We start from the raw sequence: 16,859 nt of genomic DNA on the forward strand, positions 1-16,859 counted from the left end.
GCCGATCTTCTGCGTCGCAGACAGGCGGTGAACATCATCCCGGCGCAGATCTTCCAGCCTCTCTACAGACAGGAGGAGCTGCGACGAGCAGCAGCGGGAGCTTGAGATCGCCTTTCAGGACGTGTACACAGAGGAGCGCAGTATGTGCTCTCACTTCACTACAGCTCTCCAACACACGAATACACATGTTCCCCAAAATTAGAAGGGGAAACTTTAAGTGGCGTCACTGTTGCTATAGATTATGCATGAATAGACTAATAACACATTAAACTAGAGTGTGATTTTATGTTATGTTAATGAGCTCTTCTGCATTTGTTATTTATCATCTGTCTGTCATGTGATCTTCTCCAGAGGTCAAAGGTGACTTAATGCTGCAGCTGGTACCCGAACCTCTTCCCTCTTTGTCTGCTGCTAGTCATGATGAGGAGCTGGATGTGACCCTTGACCCTGAATGTGCACCTGAAGGAGAAGAGCCTGAGACACCAGTCACTGAAACTCCAGGTGGGCAGCCAATCAGAGAGTGCCATGTCACTGGATGGGACTGCAGTAGAGATTGAAATTTCAGTGATGTTTTCCATTATGTTTCGGCAGCTTCTCCTCCGGCTGACCCGGGCAGACGGGCTCTGACCAGACTGCTGGAGCGCATCAGGAGGCAGAGAGATCAGAGGACCCGTCAGCAGATCGCTGACACGCCAGTGACGTCACATGACGGAGATGCTGAGGAGCAAGCCTTGAGTGTTGAAACAGGATCTTTAAGCAGCCAGGAAAAAGCATCAGGAGGCAGTTCAGAGGAGCAGACACCCAGCACAACGCACACTGAGGAGGGTAAGCATTCAACTTTTACAATCATACTGCTATTAGGGACTCTCAAGATGATCTCCAGTCTGATCTTGTTCCTCAGCTCCTGATGTAAGTGATGAAGCTGTTGTGGCTGGAACGCTGCTGCCACTGGAGGAACGAGTCCATCTGATGCCAGAGAGTGAGAGGAGGGCACACGTGGACCAGCCGACCCATGTGAGTTAGAACATCACTGTCTGTGTGGATTATATGGGACACGTGGCACTAATAATTCTCCTGTCCTCCAACAAACACGCAACATTTAAGCGGCTGAGCTGTGATGAGACTCTACTGTACTTGAGGTGCTTGTGAAACACACTTGCATTCTGTGAAGGCATCTACACTTGATCTGAGCTCAGATGTCAGAGACCTCATGAGGACGCCAGCATGCTCTGATATCGCACTTATTATATGGATACTTGCCAAATTAAGAATATATATGGAGAAGCAATATTGATCTGAGTTTAGACCAGTTAATTTTTTAACTTTTACATTCTTTTAACCTCTGTTAAGGAAACGTTTCCTAGCAATAAATAAAGTCTCTGGACAACACAAAGTAATATGAATACTAAAGGCCCTTTTTACCACAGTTGGTAGTGGTTTGGGTACAAGGTGCTGACTCCCGTTCTAACTGTGTGTGTGCATGGATAGCCTGCGGTGTAACGGAGATGTTTGATGGCTAAATGACCAATCAGAAACAAGTTGTCTGTAGCGATTTTGTAATGATTTCTTTTGTAAAACATATGGTTCTGATGAAATGACATCCATCTGAAGATGTTGGGAAACACACACACGTATGTAACTGCACAAGCTATTTAACAACAGCTTTGAATGTCACTCCTCCAGTCAGAGCCAGAAACTATGCGTTTACTTGCTGTTGATCACAGTTTTATGTGTATGTTTTTGTTTTGTTTTTTGTTTTTCTCTCTTTTAATCTGTCGAGACACTTTGCTCTTGGTTCCTTGTGTTTGTGGTTTGTTCCAGCTCTAACATCATCTTGATTGACCTCCTCTTCAGGTGGAGGCACTTTTGAGACAGCAGCAGGAGCAGCTGGCTTTGCTGGAGGAGCTGGAAGAGAAACGGCGTGAGCTCGAGCAGCGCTTGAGAGACACTCAACAGACCAGCAGGACACTGCAGGAAGCTGCTCAGAGGCATGCTGGGATTGAAGAGAGCACAGCACTTCCTGAACTGCCTGCAGAGGTGCGATCTTTCAGACCAAACCGATCATAAACGACATGCTGTTGAAACCTTAAATCAGTAATTTTTTCAGTGTGCAGCAGTAACATTAAGTTAGTAATGCTTACCTTTCTGTAAAAATGTGTATTTACCTGTCAATTTTGAAAATATTGTGATAAAGACATTAACGTTCTTTTTAAAGGGATAGTAAGTGAAGACAGTGGTCATTTTAGGTGAACTCTTTAACTAGACTTTGTGTGTGTGCAGGTTCGTCCGGATGTCGCGCACACGCAGAGACTCCATCAGTACCAGCAGAGGCTCCTGGAGCAGAACAGGTCAGACTGCAACACACACTGCAGCAGTAATGCATCCGATGTGTCACATGTGTGACTCTGTGCTCTTCTCCACAGGCTTCATAAGAAGTGTGTAGAGGAAGCTCGTCGACGGCTGGAGGAGTATCAGCATACTCTGAAATTACGATACGCCATGGGCAGCACATCAGCAGCACCACAGCAGACTTCTTTTCCTCCAGAGGCACAATTTGATGACCGCTCTGCACCTCCTCTCCATCTCATCCCGGATCCTAATGTCCTCCATCCAGAAAAAGCACCTGTTAGTCAGTTTCCATCTCGCCCTGCTCCATCTCAGGTCAGTGCTCATATCTATCACACTGCCGCTCTCGTCATTCACCAACCTCACAGCCACTGTTTTCCACAGCAGCCTTGCGTCAGCCTGCCGAACCCCTCTGGATCTGATTCCAGCTGCCTATCAGTTCTCTCAGAAAGGTCACCGCAGGATGGACAGGAAGATGGTGTTTCTGAGCAGGACCGGCTCCCTCTTCCTCCCCCTTCTGTGGTTCTGGAGCTCCTGCGCAGTCGGCAGCATCGTGCAATGCCACGACCCGCTGAGGTCAGTGGGTCAGTGATGGTGCCTTCCTTCGGTTCTGCCGGTCCAGTGCGGCCCATGACGCTGCTTCAGAACCAGGCACAGCAGGAGCAGCCACCTGTGGAGGTGGACAGACAGGAGATAAGAAGACAGCGAGACATCCTGCAGGCTCTGATCACAGCAGACCGACAGGTAAATCTTACCTGACCAGCCAACCACAGGACACATCTATTTTCATGTTTGTTTTCACCAAGCGCAATGAGTATGAAATAAAAACTATAGTCAATAACAGCCTCAACTCTTGTTAAAGAAATAATTCACCCGCAAAATTAAAGGGTTAGTTCACTATTAGCCCATTATTTACTCACCCTCAAACCATCCTAGGTGTATATGACTTCCTCTTTTCAGATGAATACAGTTGGAGTTACATTAAAAATTATCCTGGCTTTCTAAGCTTTATAATGTCAGTGTGTGGGTGTTTCTCTTCATCAGTCCAAATCAAGTCCAATAAAGTGCATCCATCCATAATAAAAAGTGCCTCACACCGCTCCGGGGGGTGAATAAAGGCCTCCTGTAGCGAATCAATGCGTTTTTTTTGTAATAAAAATATCAATATTTAAAGCATGATAATCACTTTAGTCTAGCTTGTGCTATCTGTTGTACGTGGAAACCATTCGGGGTGGATGACATAGGACATCATTGTTGCACATGCGTTGCTCAGAATGCAGAAGCACTGAGGAGAGAGCAAATCAAAACAACAGTCACGAATTAGAAGTACAAAACGAGGATTTGTAAAGAATAATGTCAATGTTTTTTGATGTAAGCCAAGAGGAGACCGGTTTTCCTTTGGTAAAGTAAGGAAACTTAGCTTCTTTTGCTCCTGTAAACAAATGTTGGTCTTCACGAGAGCAGCGACATCTGCCCGGAACAGATTGCATGTATGATAGCTAGCATTAGCTAGAGAAAAGTAATTTATGTTTTAAATAAGGATATTTTTCTTTAAAAAAGCATTGATTCGCTATAGGAGGCCTTTATTCACCCTCCGGAGCCATGTGAGACACTTTTTAAGATGGATGGATGCACTTCATTGGACTTTGGACTAATGAAGAGAAACACCTGCCCACCCATTATAAAGCTTGGAGGAGCTATAATAATTCTTAATATAGCTCCGATTGCATTTGTCTGAAAGAAGGAAGTCAGAAGGTGAGTAAGCCTTGAGGGTGAGTAAATCTTGGGCTAATTTTCATTTTTGGGTGAACTAACCCTTTAAGTTAAACCTAAAAAAAAATAAATGAATGAAATTGGTAATTATTAAACCTAAAGGTGTGGGCAACAGTGTTTCACAAAAATGTACATCACATCATTGCCTCTTTCAGTAAAGCGCTGTTCCTCCGGCAGGGTTTAGGGTTGAGCTCTAGCGATGTTCAGACACACCGGATGACTTTGAACTCTCTGCTAAATGCCAATGAGGAAGGTAACAGCCAGACCGAACTCTCGACAGCACCCGGCCAGCGGGACAGAGTCGCTATCGCCACAGCAGTCTTCGCAGATGGTAAATTCAGTGCTCTCACACGCACACAGAGGCCTGGGTGATGATACAGTTTTCACTAATTAGATTCTGATTCATGTGCTCTTGATTCCATTTTGATGTCAGTTCTGATATCACTTCCCGGCCAATCAGATTCAAGGACCAGAAAGATGTTAATGCATCAACAAACAGCTCAAAGGACCTAAAAGGTCTTGGGAAGTGATATTGGTTCATGAAACGGAGGAATTAAAATTAATTGGGGAAGGAAAAAAAAAAAAAGTACTGTAATGCACACTAAAGGTGCTGGATGTGTCTTGTAGACTGTGTACATGATCCAGCCCCAGTGCATCGTGGGAGAGTGAGGCCACCCGTGTCTCGTCCACCCGCCCGTTTGGCCTTCTTACGGCAGATGGAGCAGCATGAACTCAGTGCTATACAGGAAGTGGACACTCCAGTCAACATCAGTCTGGATACAGGTACACAAACTCACCTGAGCTCCAGCACACACCTCATATTATCCTCATTCAGGGCATGTCTGACCTCACGTGACGTCTCTTTGCTCTGTGATTTGGCTCCTGCAGAGCTCCAGTCTGTTGATGTGAGTGAATCCAGCAGTGTGTCTCTCCCCGCCGTCTCCTCTGAAGACACTCACAGCGTGAGTCAGGGGTCGCAGGTCACGGGCAGAATCAGCCGCATGTCCTGGAGAGAAACGCTCCTGCGTGACGCTACATCCTCAGCGAGTATGAAACGGCACATTTACTGCAGCTCTGCTTTAGAGCCCACTATGTCGTTTGTGTTTTGATAGTTTCATCAGCTTTGTTTCTCCTATTGCAGATGGTTATTTCTGCTTTAACTGTTCTCGTCCTGTTTACTCCTTAGGTCTATCCAGCATGAATCACAAGCAAGAGGTAAGACAGTGTCTCACTGATGGTAATCTGATCACGTGATGCACACGGCCTCACTGACGGCTCATCTGAGATCCACAGGTGTGTGGATCAGTGATGAAAACTAGCCAAATCTGAGCGTGCCATCACCAGTGATTATGCCAAGAGAAGCTGATTGTGTGTGCGCGCGCTTGATTGTGTGTGTGCGCGTGCGCGTGCGCGCTTGATTGTGTGTGTGTGTGTGTGCGTGTGCGCGCTTGATTGTGTGTGTGTGTGTGTGTGTGTGTGTGTGTGTGTGTGTGTGTGCGCGCTTGATTGTGTGTGTGTGTGTGTGCGCGCTTGATTGTGTGTGTGTGTGTGTGTGCATGCTTGATTGTGTGTGTGTGTGCATGCTTGATTGTGTGTGTGTGTGTGTGTGTGCATGCTTGATGTGTGTGTGTGTGTGTGTGTGTGTGCACATGCTTGATTGTGTGTGTTCATGTATATGCCTGAGCAATGATGACAGTGTTTTGCACCTGAAGTACATGCAAATAACGCGTGTATGGTAATGAAGGTCTCTACACTTGAACTGAGCTCAGGTGAAGCATTTCAGTGTGTGTTTGTCCAATCACATCTTGTGAAACTGTTCTCTGTGTTTGTTTGCTAGTGCGTTGGAGCTGTTGACCCAGACTATCTCTCGTCCACTACGATCTCAACAGGAAGCTATTCCACTAGTGACCATGAGCCCAGTTATGCTGTTTCAGGTGTGTTTAATCATTTACATTTACAGTTTGTTCTGGAGCGTGAGCGTCCGCCTCTGTCCTGTATGGGGGTGTGTTTCTGTATCAGCGCTCACATCTGCATCTCTTTCTCAGATGCATCTCATCTCTGCATAGAGCCTGATCACCCATCACCCAGATCCAGTTCCGGTCACACGCCTGCTGACCAGGAACAGGAAGTAAGAGACTCTGTGCAGCAGATCATAGAAAAATACAGCAAGGAGCTGAACGCTTCACTGAGACACGCAGGAGTGACATCAGGTAAACGTGTCATTGGTTCATTTAGCGTATCAGACGAGTGCAGGAAGTACAGACGCTCACGTGTGATGTGTGCAGGTGCGGTGAACACTAGCTCACAGTCTCAGTCCTGGTCCAGTGTGCTTCAGGAGGAGTGTTCGCTACATGATGGAGACTCTCTGAGTTCAGCTGCAGCTCTGTCCAGCACCCAGCTCTCAGGTGACTCCACTTCCTCTGCCCTTTGACCTCCAGTTCCATTTGCTAGCCGCATAGACACGCTGGTTTTAAATGATCATTAGGGGTTCAAGCATGTAGCGCTGAAACCCTACTGTAATTGTCAGAGTAGCGAAGGAGCAGCGATCTCCATATAAACTGATTGTGCAGACCAAACTGTAAGTCATAGAGACTTGAAATTTGGAGGGACGGTAGTACTCAATTTGCATTGTTCTATCGTATGATAGAACTCCTCATCCCGGACAGTTTTTCCTCTAGAACCACTGCTGTCAATCAAATCATTTGTTGAACGATTGAGAAGATGTAAAAACACAACTTTTGTAAACTAGTCCTAGGTTTTTCATTCATCCTAGAAAAACACTGCAGTACAATTCTCTGGACTCTCTAGGTCAATAATTATCAAAAGAAATGTACCCCTTTGGGAAGCTAAGGACCTGTTTAGAAAGGGGCCTGTCCAAATTTACCCAAAATTCTATAAAGCCTAAAGGAAAACTCAAAACTTCACCTGCTGAGCACATGGGACAGGTGATTCTAAACAAGCGTGCAAAGTTTTAAGGATCAGACCACAGCTGGCGCTATAACTGTCATAAACATTATCGGTGCAATGTGTAACTTAGCGGCATCTAGCGGTGAGGTTGCAAACTGCAACCAACAGCTCAGTTCACCGCTCACACCTCCCTTTATTACACATTGCACCTTTAAAAAAAACACAATGTTTCTATGGTGAATTACCTGGATTTGCCAAAATTGCTTTTCTAAAGAATTGATTTAGGTGGTGACAGGGTTGCTAAATGTCTTTTTTCATATGCATTTAAATGCGTTTAAAAAACCCCAGTAACTGCTGCTTGCAGCTATATTACTTGCAATTGTTCACTTAATAAATTAATTCATGACATATGCAGGTGCAAGCAATTATCACACAACAGGAAAAGCGAGTTGCTAAAAACAAGCACTACAGGAAGCATCAGACTTGATGATGGTTAAGCAAAATGATTGAAAACTCATACGTTTATGTGACAACTGCTTATCACTTTAAACTAATAGGTAACACTGCACCTAAACTAATGTGGTGTGGCCAGTGTTGAGAGACGGCAACACAAAGTACAGATGCAGTTTGGCATCATGTGATCAGTTTGAATTGGTATTTGTGTGTCCACATAAAAGCATACTTTGGGCTGAAGGGTCTTATTCTTTCTCCAGGTGTTTTCCAGCCGCTACAGCCCCGTCCAGACATCGACTCCTCGTCTTCATCTTCATCATCTAGAAATGCAGTGCGAGATGATCAGAGCCCTAGAGCACAGGTACTGTGTGTGATTATTATTATTATTATTATTATTATTATTATTATTATTATTATTATTATTATTATTATTATTTTTATTTTTTTTTTTTTTTTTAATTCTCATGATTCTGTTCTTTTGAACGTTTCCATGTTAATCTCTGCTCAATCACATCAGGGCTGGAGCGAGACTGTAAACCGGATCCTTGAACGCCTGTCCGATCAGTTATCCATCAGACAAAGCGAGCAGGGTCACGGCGCCACGCCTGCTGAATCGCTTCGTCTGTCGTCCTCAGTGAGTCACGATGAAGACAGACACCTGAACAAGTCACTGCCGCCCTCTCCCATCGTGAGGCAGAGCTGGGCCGGTCCCGTCTCAAACTCGCAGCCAGATGAAAGCACATATTCGAGTGCTGAAGATCAGTCAGCATCTGATCAGTTTGATGGCTGTGAGTCTGTTTTGAGCCGAGTGATTGGGAAAGCGTCAGATATCGGTTCGTCTCAGGTGTTTGATCAGAGCAGTGTCCTCGTCGATGGGCCGGAGGAAGTGACTCAGAGCACAGGTAATGATGGGGGCTTCAGTGTGTGCATCTGCGCTGTGTTTGATTGCTCTGACTGTGCTTGTGTTTGTTTAGCTGCAGAAGTGCTGCGCTTCAGTCCGGTCAGATCCTCACTCCAGCCGTCTACATCACAGATGATGACGCATGATGTTCTGACTGACGTGCCACACGGTAAATGGCAAACACCACAGTCCTTATGATGCAGAGTGGTGAAGATGTTCCTCGGATAATCCTGCATTATATACCACAGTGTTAACTATTACAGTGGATTAAAGGCAGTGCTCTGTTGATTATTCCAGCAAATCTGCTGCTTTTGTTCTTGAGCTAAACAACAGTAATTATTAGTGTTAGTAATACGCCAAAAATTAATTGTCAGTTTCAGAAACGGTGCACCACTGGAGAACTGCTGAATGTCAGTTTCGGTCATTGTTTCATGCACACAACATAGATAAGCTTGAACATGCTGCATGGATGCTAGTGTTGGAAAACAATATAAATTTTGCTCTTTTAATCAATCTTCATTTTAATGAACTTATCTTTTTCAGTTGAGCGTAAACAAACCTTCAACATTTTGTAGTTCCTTTTTACTAGTTATAGCATGAAATAATTATGAATGAACATCAGAAGGTGTTGAAAGAAACAAAACTTACTGAAGTGAATTGTCTCATATAATTGATCAATCAGTGTTTCAACCACAGAAAGACGTCAGAATAGCTTGAGATGTAACATCACATTTACCTTAGGAAAGGCATTCAATGTCTATAAACTTCATAGTTAGCAAGAAAACAATTCGAGAGAGGAGCGTTTTGATAAATGAATTCACTTTATGACATATTCATTACATTTTTACTAAACCTGTTATTGATGTCTGATTTAAATAAATCCTGTCATGTAAACAAGAAAAAGTGGAGACAGTTATATAATTTAAAAGTTGATATAAAAATGGCATTATGTGCAATTTGAATAATATAGCGCCCTTTTTATGAGTTGTCATTTATTTAAATGTGCTAATTGATTATTAAACTTGTTTTTGGCTAAATGAAAACTTTAATTTTGGTTTTAGTAAAAATATCTTGGTGCATCACTAGTGATCACTCATTATATCTCAAATGTAGTGTTGTATCATGAGACCAGTATTTCAGGTCTGATGCAGCGTTTCAGTTGTGTAAAACGTGCACACTATTATGCTGCAGGAACTGCTTGTGTTTCCTGCAGGAAGTTTAATTAGTTATTGTTGTAATGTTTAGTGGAGCTGATGTATATTTTGTTTTACTGTAGATGATGCATCAGATTTGTTTCTTCCTCTGCCCTCTGATGTCACCACCAATGAGACGGCAGACTGTTCGACGGCTCTTTACGTCCCGCTGGAAGCAGAACCGTTTGGCTTGAATGTGGCCGATGCCTCTGACTGGCTGGAGCCGACAGATCAGTCCCTTCCGTCCCTGCAGCATCTCAGAGCCGACACGCTGCTCCAGTCCCAGTCAGAGCTACAGATATCCATGGATACGCTCTCTCTTACCCACGAGTCCCTCTGTGAAACTGACACTGTGGCTCCTCCCACTGCTGCAGATGTGAGCCTCATGCCATGCTCCCCTTTCAAGGAAGACTGCCTTGACCTCGTACCCCAGCTGCTCTCACAGGAAGTGAGCTCACACCCAGAGCCGGTCAACGCTGAGTCACAGCAGTCAGCTGGAGGAGGAAACACACTGAGCGAGCTCATAGAACGAGCACAGGTGAAGTTTCACGTTTAACAAAACACCTCACTGTACCATGATGGTGCTTACTCTGTGACAATTCAACGTCGTTATGTCTGGTGTCAGCTTTGTGCTGTAGACGACCTGCTTTTGTTTACGCACCTGTCAGAATCACACCCATGTTCACGTGAGCACATAAGATGCATTCTCCCAGCTGATTCCTCTTAACCCCTACAAACAGTTTTTACATGTTTAGGTTTGCTACTTTCTCTTAAAGGGACCGTTTACATGAGATGTATAATGTATAAGTGTCTGAAGCTATGCACAACACTAACAGTCTCTAGTGAGGAGCATGAGTCAGGTGATCCTGAGTTTATTTGAGTTTGGGCCGTTATGAGCGTCACGTGCTGAGCTGTTAATCACATGACTGTGGTTGTGTCTCTGGTCAGGCGGCGGGTGACGTGAAGGGCATTCTGGAGGAGTCCACCATCTCCTTCATCAGTCTTCCAGAGTCGACACTACAGGATCCTGAGCTCACCCTCATGCAGTCTTCAGACACAGGAAGTGCTGCACAGGAAGTGGAATTTGAGGGCTGTGAGGTGAGGGTCTGTGTGTGCAGATGTGTACTGCTGCTTCATGTGTGTCATTCAGAGCTAATGGGTCCTGTCTCTCGTAGGGCCAATCACAGTGCCGTACAGACGACAGCCAATCAGAGCGGCCTGAGGCGTCACTCGCTCACGCTGGTGAGTGAACCTGCTGCTCTGACTCACGCAGGTGTGTTAGTATTGAGTGTTAGTGTGAGTGTCACATGACTGTGTGTGTTGCAGTGATGCTGCTGGAGTTTCAGAGCTCATCTGCTCAGCAGCAGCGCCTGCGGGATCGTCTTGCACAGAGATCAGCGCACAGAGCTGCCCAGATCAGAGCCAGACACGCAGAGTCTGGAAAAGCCACACCGCTCCAGAAAATGTCCAGAGACACAGGACGCACAGGTTCCAAAACACACACAGGTAATGGGAGTCCTGCTCATCACGTCATGGTGATTTGTTGGATGGGAGTCATATTTAGCTCTGTTTATAGTTTAAAGGAGTAGTTCACTTCCAGAACAAAAAATGTACAGATAATGTATTCGTCCTGTTGTCATCCAAAATGATAATGCCTTTCTTTCTTCAGGCAATAAGAAATTGTTTTTTGAGGGAAAACATTTTAGGAATTATCTGTTGTAGTGAATTTTGCTTTCGCCAACCTAGGGAGGCAAAATAGTGTGGTTATGAGTACATCACATAAGAAAGATTGGTGGGATCTCTAACTTGTAGAACCTCTTACTGTATTATCAACAAAAGCAAGACACAAGTTGTAATAAAATAAATTTTATTAACAAAATATAGACAAGAGTAATCAAACTCAAGTAATCAAGAGTTTATCAAAAATAAACTGTTGCTACTCTGAAACAAATAAAGTAAACAACCTTATGCATCAAAAAAAATGTGTAAGATTTATCAGCTGCAATCAGCTATATAATATCTAATGTAAATTAGAAAATCATATACATCATATCATTTGGAAGTGATATTTACGTTCTCTGTGGTTGAGTGAGCAGTCCGGTGGCGGCGACTTCTTCCACTCGTTGCGCTGGTGGAAGTACAATGGGGAAAGGAGCAGGCTGGAGGCTCAGAACGTGGTCGTATCTGTTGCTGCCTCAAAAGCTGGAGACTCGGACTTGGTATCTGTTGTTGTCTCGCCCTTGCGGGTCGCAGATATAGTTAACTCTATATAGTTATTGTCCTTCCCCTCGCAGGACTCAGACTTAGAACCGAGGTTGATCTGCTGTTGTCTCACTGGATGGGAGACTCGGGACTGGTTGTTTCTGAGATTTGTCTCACCCTCGTAGGGCTCAGACTCAGAACTGTGTTGCTCTTAGTGTCCTAACAGGGTTTACCTTTATCCCCTTCCTCTATGAGGAGGAGATTGCAATTGGCTGTGATTGGCTGGTTCCATCAGAGCAGGGGGGACATGGGGTCACCCTCCTTTCTTTCCTCCTGTGGAATTTATTTGCATAGTTCAAACACTGTTAGTTAGAAAGTTAGAAAAGCGTAACTAAAGTTTTACTGGTGCATTTCTCACTTTCCAAACCAGAATGACTTTGGCAATGTTACGAACACATTAAGTCCAAACATGATGGGGGAAGATTGAACTGTCATGCATGCATTCATTCATTTGTCCATTAACAGCTGAGTTTGTGTAAGATGTTGCACTACACGTTGCTGTCACAAGGAATACTTATTTCTCTGAATAAGTATAAGATGTGTGTGTTGTTGTGTGCATCAGTTTTAAGGTTTGAAAACATTTGGATGGATCTCCATGATCTCTCTCTGTTTCACCCACTGCTGCTGCATCTGGAGGTCCTAAGGAATTTTTATGGTCGGTCACAGGCCAAACCCTTAGGAATCAAGGTGGGTGAAGGGCAGAAACTGCATTTTGACCAGTAGGAAGTCCTGTCCTTCCCCTTTGTACCAAAGGTGTTCTTGCCCTCTAAGAGGTGTGTGGCTGTCGCCCTGGCATCTTTATCTGATGGCGTTGGACAGTTTGTTTGTTAGTTCACCACGATCCAATCAAAATGTAGCAAACCTCTGTCCACTATTGTGGTCAGGGAGGGCTCCTGCCATTAACCAGGCCCTGGAATGTGCTGTCCACTACACTCTATATAGTGGACTTCAGTGGTGCCCACAAGTTTGAATGTCCAAAATGCAGTTTAAATGCAGCTTCAAGGTCTCTAAACAATCCCAGCCAAAGAAGAAGGGTCTTATCTAGCCAAACGACCTGTAAAAAATAAAAATGTAAGTACTTTTTAACCTCAAATGCATGTCTTATCTAGCTCTGTGATGCACATGCAGACTCTGTGTAATCCGAATCAGTACAGTAAGGGTATGTCAAAACTCCCATCTCATTTTCTCCTCCAACTTCAAAATTGTTCTACATCGCTGAAGAACTGACCCAGTGTTTACAAAGTAAACATGCAAAGGTGGTCAAATGACCTTTACAAAAAAAAAAAAGGTAAAACGGCGATGTAGGATGATTTTGAAGTTGGAGAAGAAAATTGTTAATGTTAATGTTTTTCGACCTACCCTAACTGTATTGACCCAGATTACACAGAGTATGCATGTGCATCGCAGAGCTAAACATGATTAGGTAAAAAGTATATCCTTTTTTTTTTTTTTTTTTTTTTTTTTTTTTTTTTTTTTGTGTTAAAGTGGCCAATCAGTTCTCTAGATAAGACCCTTCTTCGCCTGGGATCATTTAGAGGCTTTGAAGCTGCATTTAAACTGCATTTTGGAAGTTCAAACTCAGGGGGACCATAGAAGTCCATTATACAGAGGTAATTCCAGAAATGTTTTCCTCGATAAACATAATTTCTTTACAACTGAAGACAGACAGACATGAACATCTTGGATGACAAGGGGGTGAGTACATTTATCTGTACATTTTTGTTCTGGAAGTGGACTTCTCCTTTAATGCAGATTAAAGGTGGCATGAATGCATTCACACTGAATAAAGAGTGTTATGAAAAGACTTAAAATGAGTTTAAGTTTGAATATTTAATTATGACATTAAATTGGAACAAAAAAAAACATTTACGTGAAATTAAAACTGCCCATAGGAGGTGGTAAGTCATTCTTAATGAGTCATTGAGTAAGCATTCATTAAAACGGTTTATTCAAAACGTGGCTTAATTTAGTAACAGGCACCAATGTGTTTCTCAGAGATGCAAAACAGTATGTGTTTTGTTTAAGTCAATATGACATTTGTAGTTTGAATTTCAGGGCATTTTTACAGCATTAAAGTAGATCACCGCACAGTGAAAGCATGAAGAATGGTGTATTTTTGATTTGTTGCAGTGAGTGACATACTGATTATTGTAGATGATGCTTATCTGAATGCACACGTCACACACAATGACTGCTTACAGCGAACAGACTGAAGAGCGTGACCGAGGTGCGGATCTGCACTGATGAACACAGACGCTGTGAAGAGACTGAGATGTACCGCCGCACACAGAGGTACCTGCGTCTGATTAGCACGAACCTTAGCCTGCATTCTAGTTTAGATGTTAGTGCTCCGCATCTTTGACCATTAGATGTTACAGAGTATTTAGATGACATCTTATGAAAACAGGATTGCTGTAATGGCTGAACTTCCTTTCAGATTGTACAATCAGTTAGAAGAGGTCAAACAGAAGAAGGAGCTGCGGAGCCGTCAGGAATCGTACGCTAAGAACCGGGAGAAGGCCAGAGACTTCCAGAGGGTGAGACACATGAGCAAGACATTGAAGAGAAACAGAGACATACATAACGCAGCATACTCGCGGTCTCATGACTGGATGAGTCTCACGCTAAAACATGTTCCACCCCAAAATCAGCTTCAGGCCAAACATCATTGTAATGGTTTTGGTTATATTGACCCTTACACAGGAAGATTCCTCAGGTAAAATAGTCCAAATGTCTGCAAGATTCCCATCAAAATGACTGATTTCCCTCAGGTTACAGTCACACGTGAATTGGCTGCCAAACCAAGCAAATGACTGCAGCTCAAGGCTGTGAGATCAGAGTTTGGGTTCACACACTCTTCACATTTACCTCACAATGACCTTGTCTTTTCATTTCTGCTTCTGGGTTGAATTATAACTATTTAGCGTGATCCTTGAATGTTGTACAGATATGGATGTTCTGAGATGTGTGATGTGTTTCCTTATCTTTTGTAGAAGACGCTGGAGAAACTGAGGGCCAAACTGAACCGCTGATGTTCTGACGGAGGTTCATTGCTGCTGTTTTAGTTTTAGATTTTAAAGTGTCAAGCTCTTTTATTTGTATGTCTGTATGTTGTGTATTTTAAGTAAAATGTTATTTTAATTTAACTGAGTCACCAGTGTGATTGTGAATGAGGAGATGTGCTGAAAGGCAATTTAAAACCTACCTTACATAAGCAGGGACTTTAATGACATCCATTTCTAACTAAAAGGGCATTTCATATAGAGTTGGTCCTTGATTTGCAGCTCTAGCAGCTTCCAGTCTTTTTTGTCAATTTTGGAGAGTTTCTGTGGTATTTTTGCTAATCCAGTAGAGCATCTGTGAGGTCAGACACTGACAAACAGGCTTTCTCATCCAACATCAATCTGTTTCATTTCATCCCAAATGTGTTTGTTGGGATTGAGGTCGGCCAACCATTACTTTATGGAGCTTGCTTTGTGCAGTGAGGCTCAGTGAGGCTTCATGACGGAACAGAAAAGAGCCGTCTCCAAACTGAGAGAAGCACATAGTGTTATCTAAAATTTCTTGGTATGATTGCCATTCACTGGAAGTAAAGGCCTGAGCCCAACTCCTGGAAAAACAGCCCCATACCCAGTGAAGGAGTACGTCACAAGCTGTTTTATGGACAGTATAAATGCTTAGAGATAATATTTAAAGTTTTTAAGTCCCTTATTTGTAGCGGATCAGCCAAAAAAAAAAAAACTCAAATAGCTGTGGTGCAGTAACACATCATCTTAGGAAAATTTTTGTTCTTTGTTTAGGTCATAATTTTAAACATTCTATAGTTAACTGAAAGTTTGAAGAGTAAAAGAATGAATGAAAACTACAGTGTACATAAATAGCATCTGAAAAGTATGTGAGGAAAATGTTCATTGTAAAACAAAAAAACAAACAAAAAAAAAAGTGTCTTTCACAGTTTCAGAAGGGAATTTAGTACTTTTATTAAACAAATGCCTGAGAACCCACTATATATCTATATATATATACACGGCTGTAATCGTTTACACAATAATTCAAACTTCTTCACACTTGTTTTTTAAATATTTAAATGTAGAACATATAAGCCAGTTCAAAGTGCAAATATATTTTCACACCTAAGGTTGGTAAATATACCAAAAAAAGGAAAAATGCACACACATATGTATGTATGGATAGATAGACACACACATATGTACACGCACACACACACATATATGTGTGTATGTTTATGTATCTTTTTTATTGCAAAATAATTACTATACACAGTAAACGTCCTTTTTTAGTAACTACATGCACTGAACACTGTGTTCTCCATTTTTTGATGTAGTGTCTAATGAATCATTTAAAAGCTTTGTTTGATTTTGAGTACAGCTGAAATGGTTTTGATGAATCAAATTTAGTTCTGTGAATTTAGTTTGAACATTTGGATTTGTGTTTAAGGTTTTGATAAAATGAGTGATGGTTTCAAAAAAATATGTTTTAGCATTTCAGAAAAACTGTAAAAACATAAACATCGTAAAAACATTTTAAGTGATCAGGAAAGAAGCATTCTAATTGTTCAGTGAATGGTTACTGACACGTTTCTTTCTAGTAACTTCATGGTACTTTACCTGCTGACCGGCACGACTTTGCACCCAGTTTAACGCGCAGACCCCCGTAGTATGTAAACGCAGGTATAGTTGGTATAGTTCTCTTTTCCACTCTTTCCACACTTTTTTTTTTTTTTGGAGTAGGTGGAAGTTTATTATTATTTATGGAATATATTAGAGTTTTAATCTCATAACTTTGACTTTATTCTAAAAATATTATGATACTAAAACACTGCCATATTTACTCAAATGCTTAGTTGGTTTCATTCTTTTGGAAAATTGATCCACGATGTCCTTGGTGTTTAATTTAAGACTGTGTATTTTCAGTGGAAAGAATATCTCCTTTTGATAGTCTTTTCATACAAGAATGAAATGTTTTTGTATTTGGGCCCAGGGCTGACATAATAAGCCACTGAT

The 16,859-nt window shown here is 42.6% G+C and overlaps 1 protein-coding gene across 5 annotated transcripts; it reads left to right on the forward strand.

The window, feature by feature from the left end:
• Window positions 1-14,981, forward strand: cep295 (centrosomal protein 295). Of its 5 annotated transcripts, none has more exons than XM_051128871.1 (25): window positions 1-140; window positions 352-501; window positions 592-825; window positions 902-1,014; window positions 1,855-2,037; window positions 2,281-2,348; window positions 2,424-2,661; window positions 2,731-3,090; window positions 4,297-4,450; window positions 4,747-4,902; window positions 5,008-5,166; window positions 5,306-5,334; window positions 5,957-6,053; window positions 6,165-6,329; window positions 6,405-6,524; window positions 7,740-7,840; window positions 7,997-8,381; window positions 8,454-8,549; window positions 9,657-10,111; window positions 10,522-10,671; window positions 10,749-10,815; window positions 10,900-11,079; window positions 14,037-14,127; window positions 14,273-14,372; window positions 14,829-14,981. In XM_051128871.1, exons 2-25 carry the CDS (start codon window positions 369-371, stop codon window positions 14,865-14,867), a joined length of 3,873 nt encoding a protein of 1,290 aa, XP_050984828.1. In that variant the 5' UTR covers window positions 1-140; window positions 352-368; the 3' UTR covers window positions 14,868-14,981. The 5 variants fall into 5 exon arrangements, 2 of the variants coding, with proteins under 2 accessions (XP_050984828.1, XP_050984829.1); XM_051128872.1 differs by having other exon boundaries at window positions 2,734-3,090; XR_007829171.1 differs by lacking the exon at window positions 14,829-14,981 and having other exon boundaries at window positions 13,966-14,127.
• Window positions 14,982-16,859: the final 1,878 nt, after the last annotated feature.

The sequence above is a fragment of the Labeo rohita genome, chromosome 15, assembly GCF_022985175.1.
Source record: "Labeo rohita strain BAU-BD-2019 chromosome 15, IGBB_LRoh.1.0, whole genome shotgun sequence".
Classification (NCBI taxonomy): domain Eukaryota; kingdom Metazoa; phylum Chordata; class Actinopteri; order Cypriniformes; family Cyprinidae; genus Labeo; species Labeo rohita.

What these genes read in the sequence shown, in the direction of transcription:
- cep295 (XM_051128871.1), top strand. Translation starts at nt 369, where the DNA reads ATGCTGCAGCTGGTACCCGAACCTCTTCCCTCTTTGTCTGCTGCTAGT. An exon ending in CACAACGCACACTGAGGAGG is followed by an intron (nt 826 to 901) that starts GTAAGCATTCAA and finishes CTTGTTCCTCAG; the next exon opens with CTCCTGATGTAAGTGATGAA. An exon ending in GCCCAGTTATGCTGTTTCAG is followed by an intron (nt 6,054 to 6,164) that starts GTGTGTTTAATC and finishes TCTCTTTCTCAG; the next exon opens with ATGCATCTCATCTCTGCATA.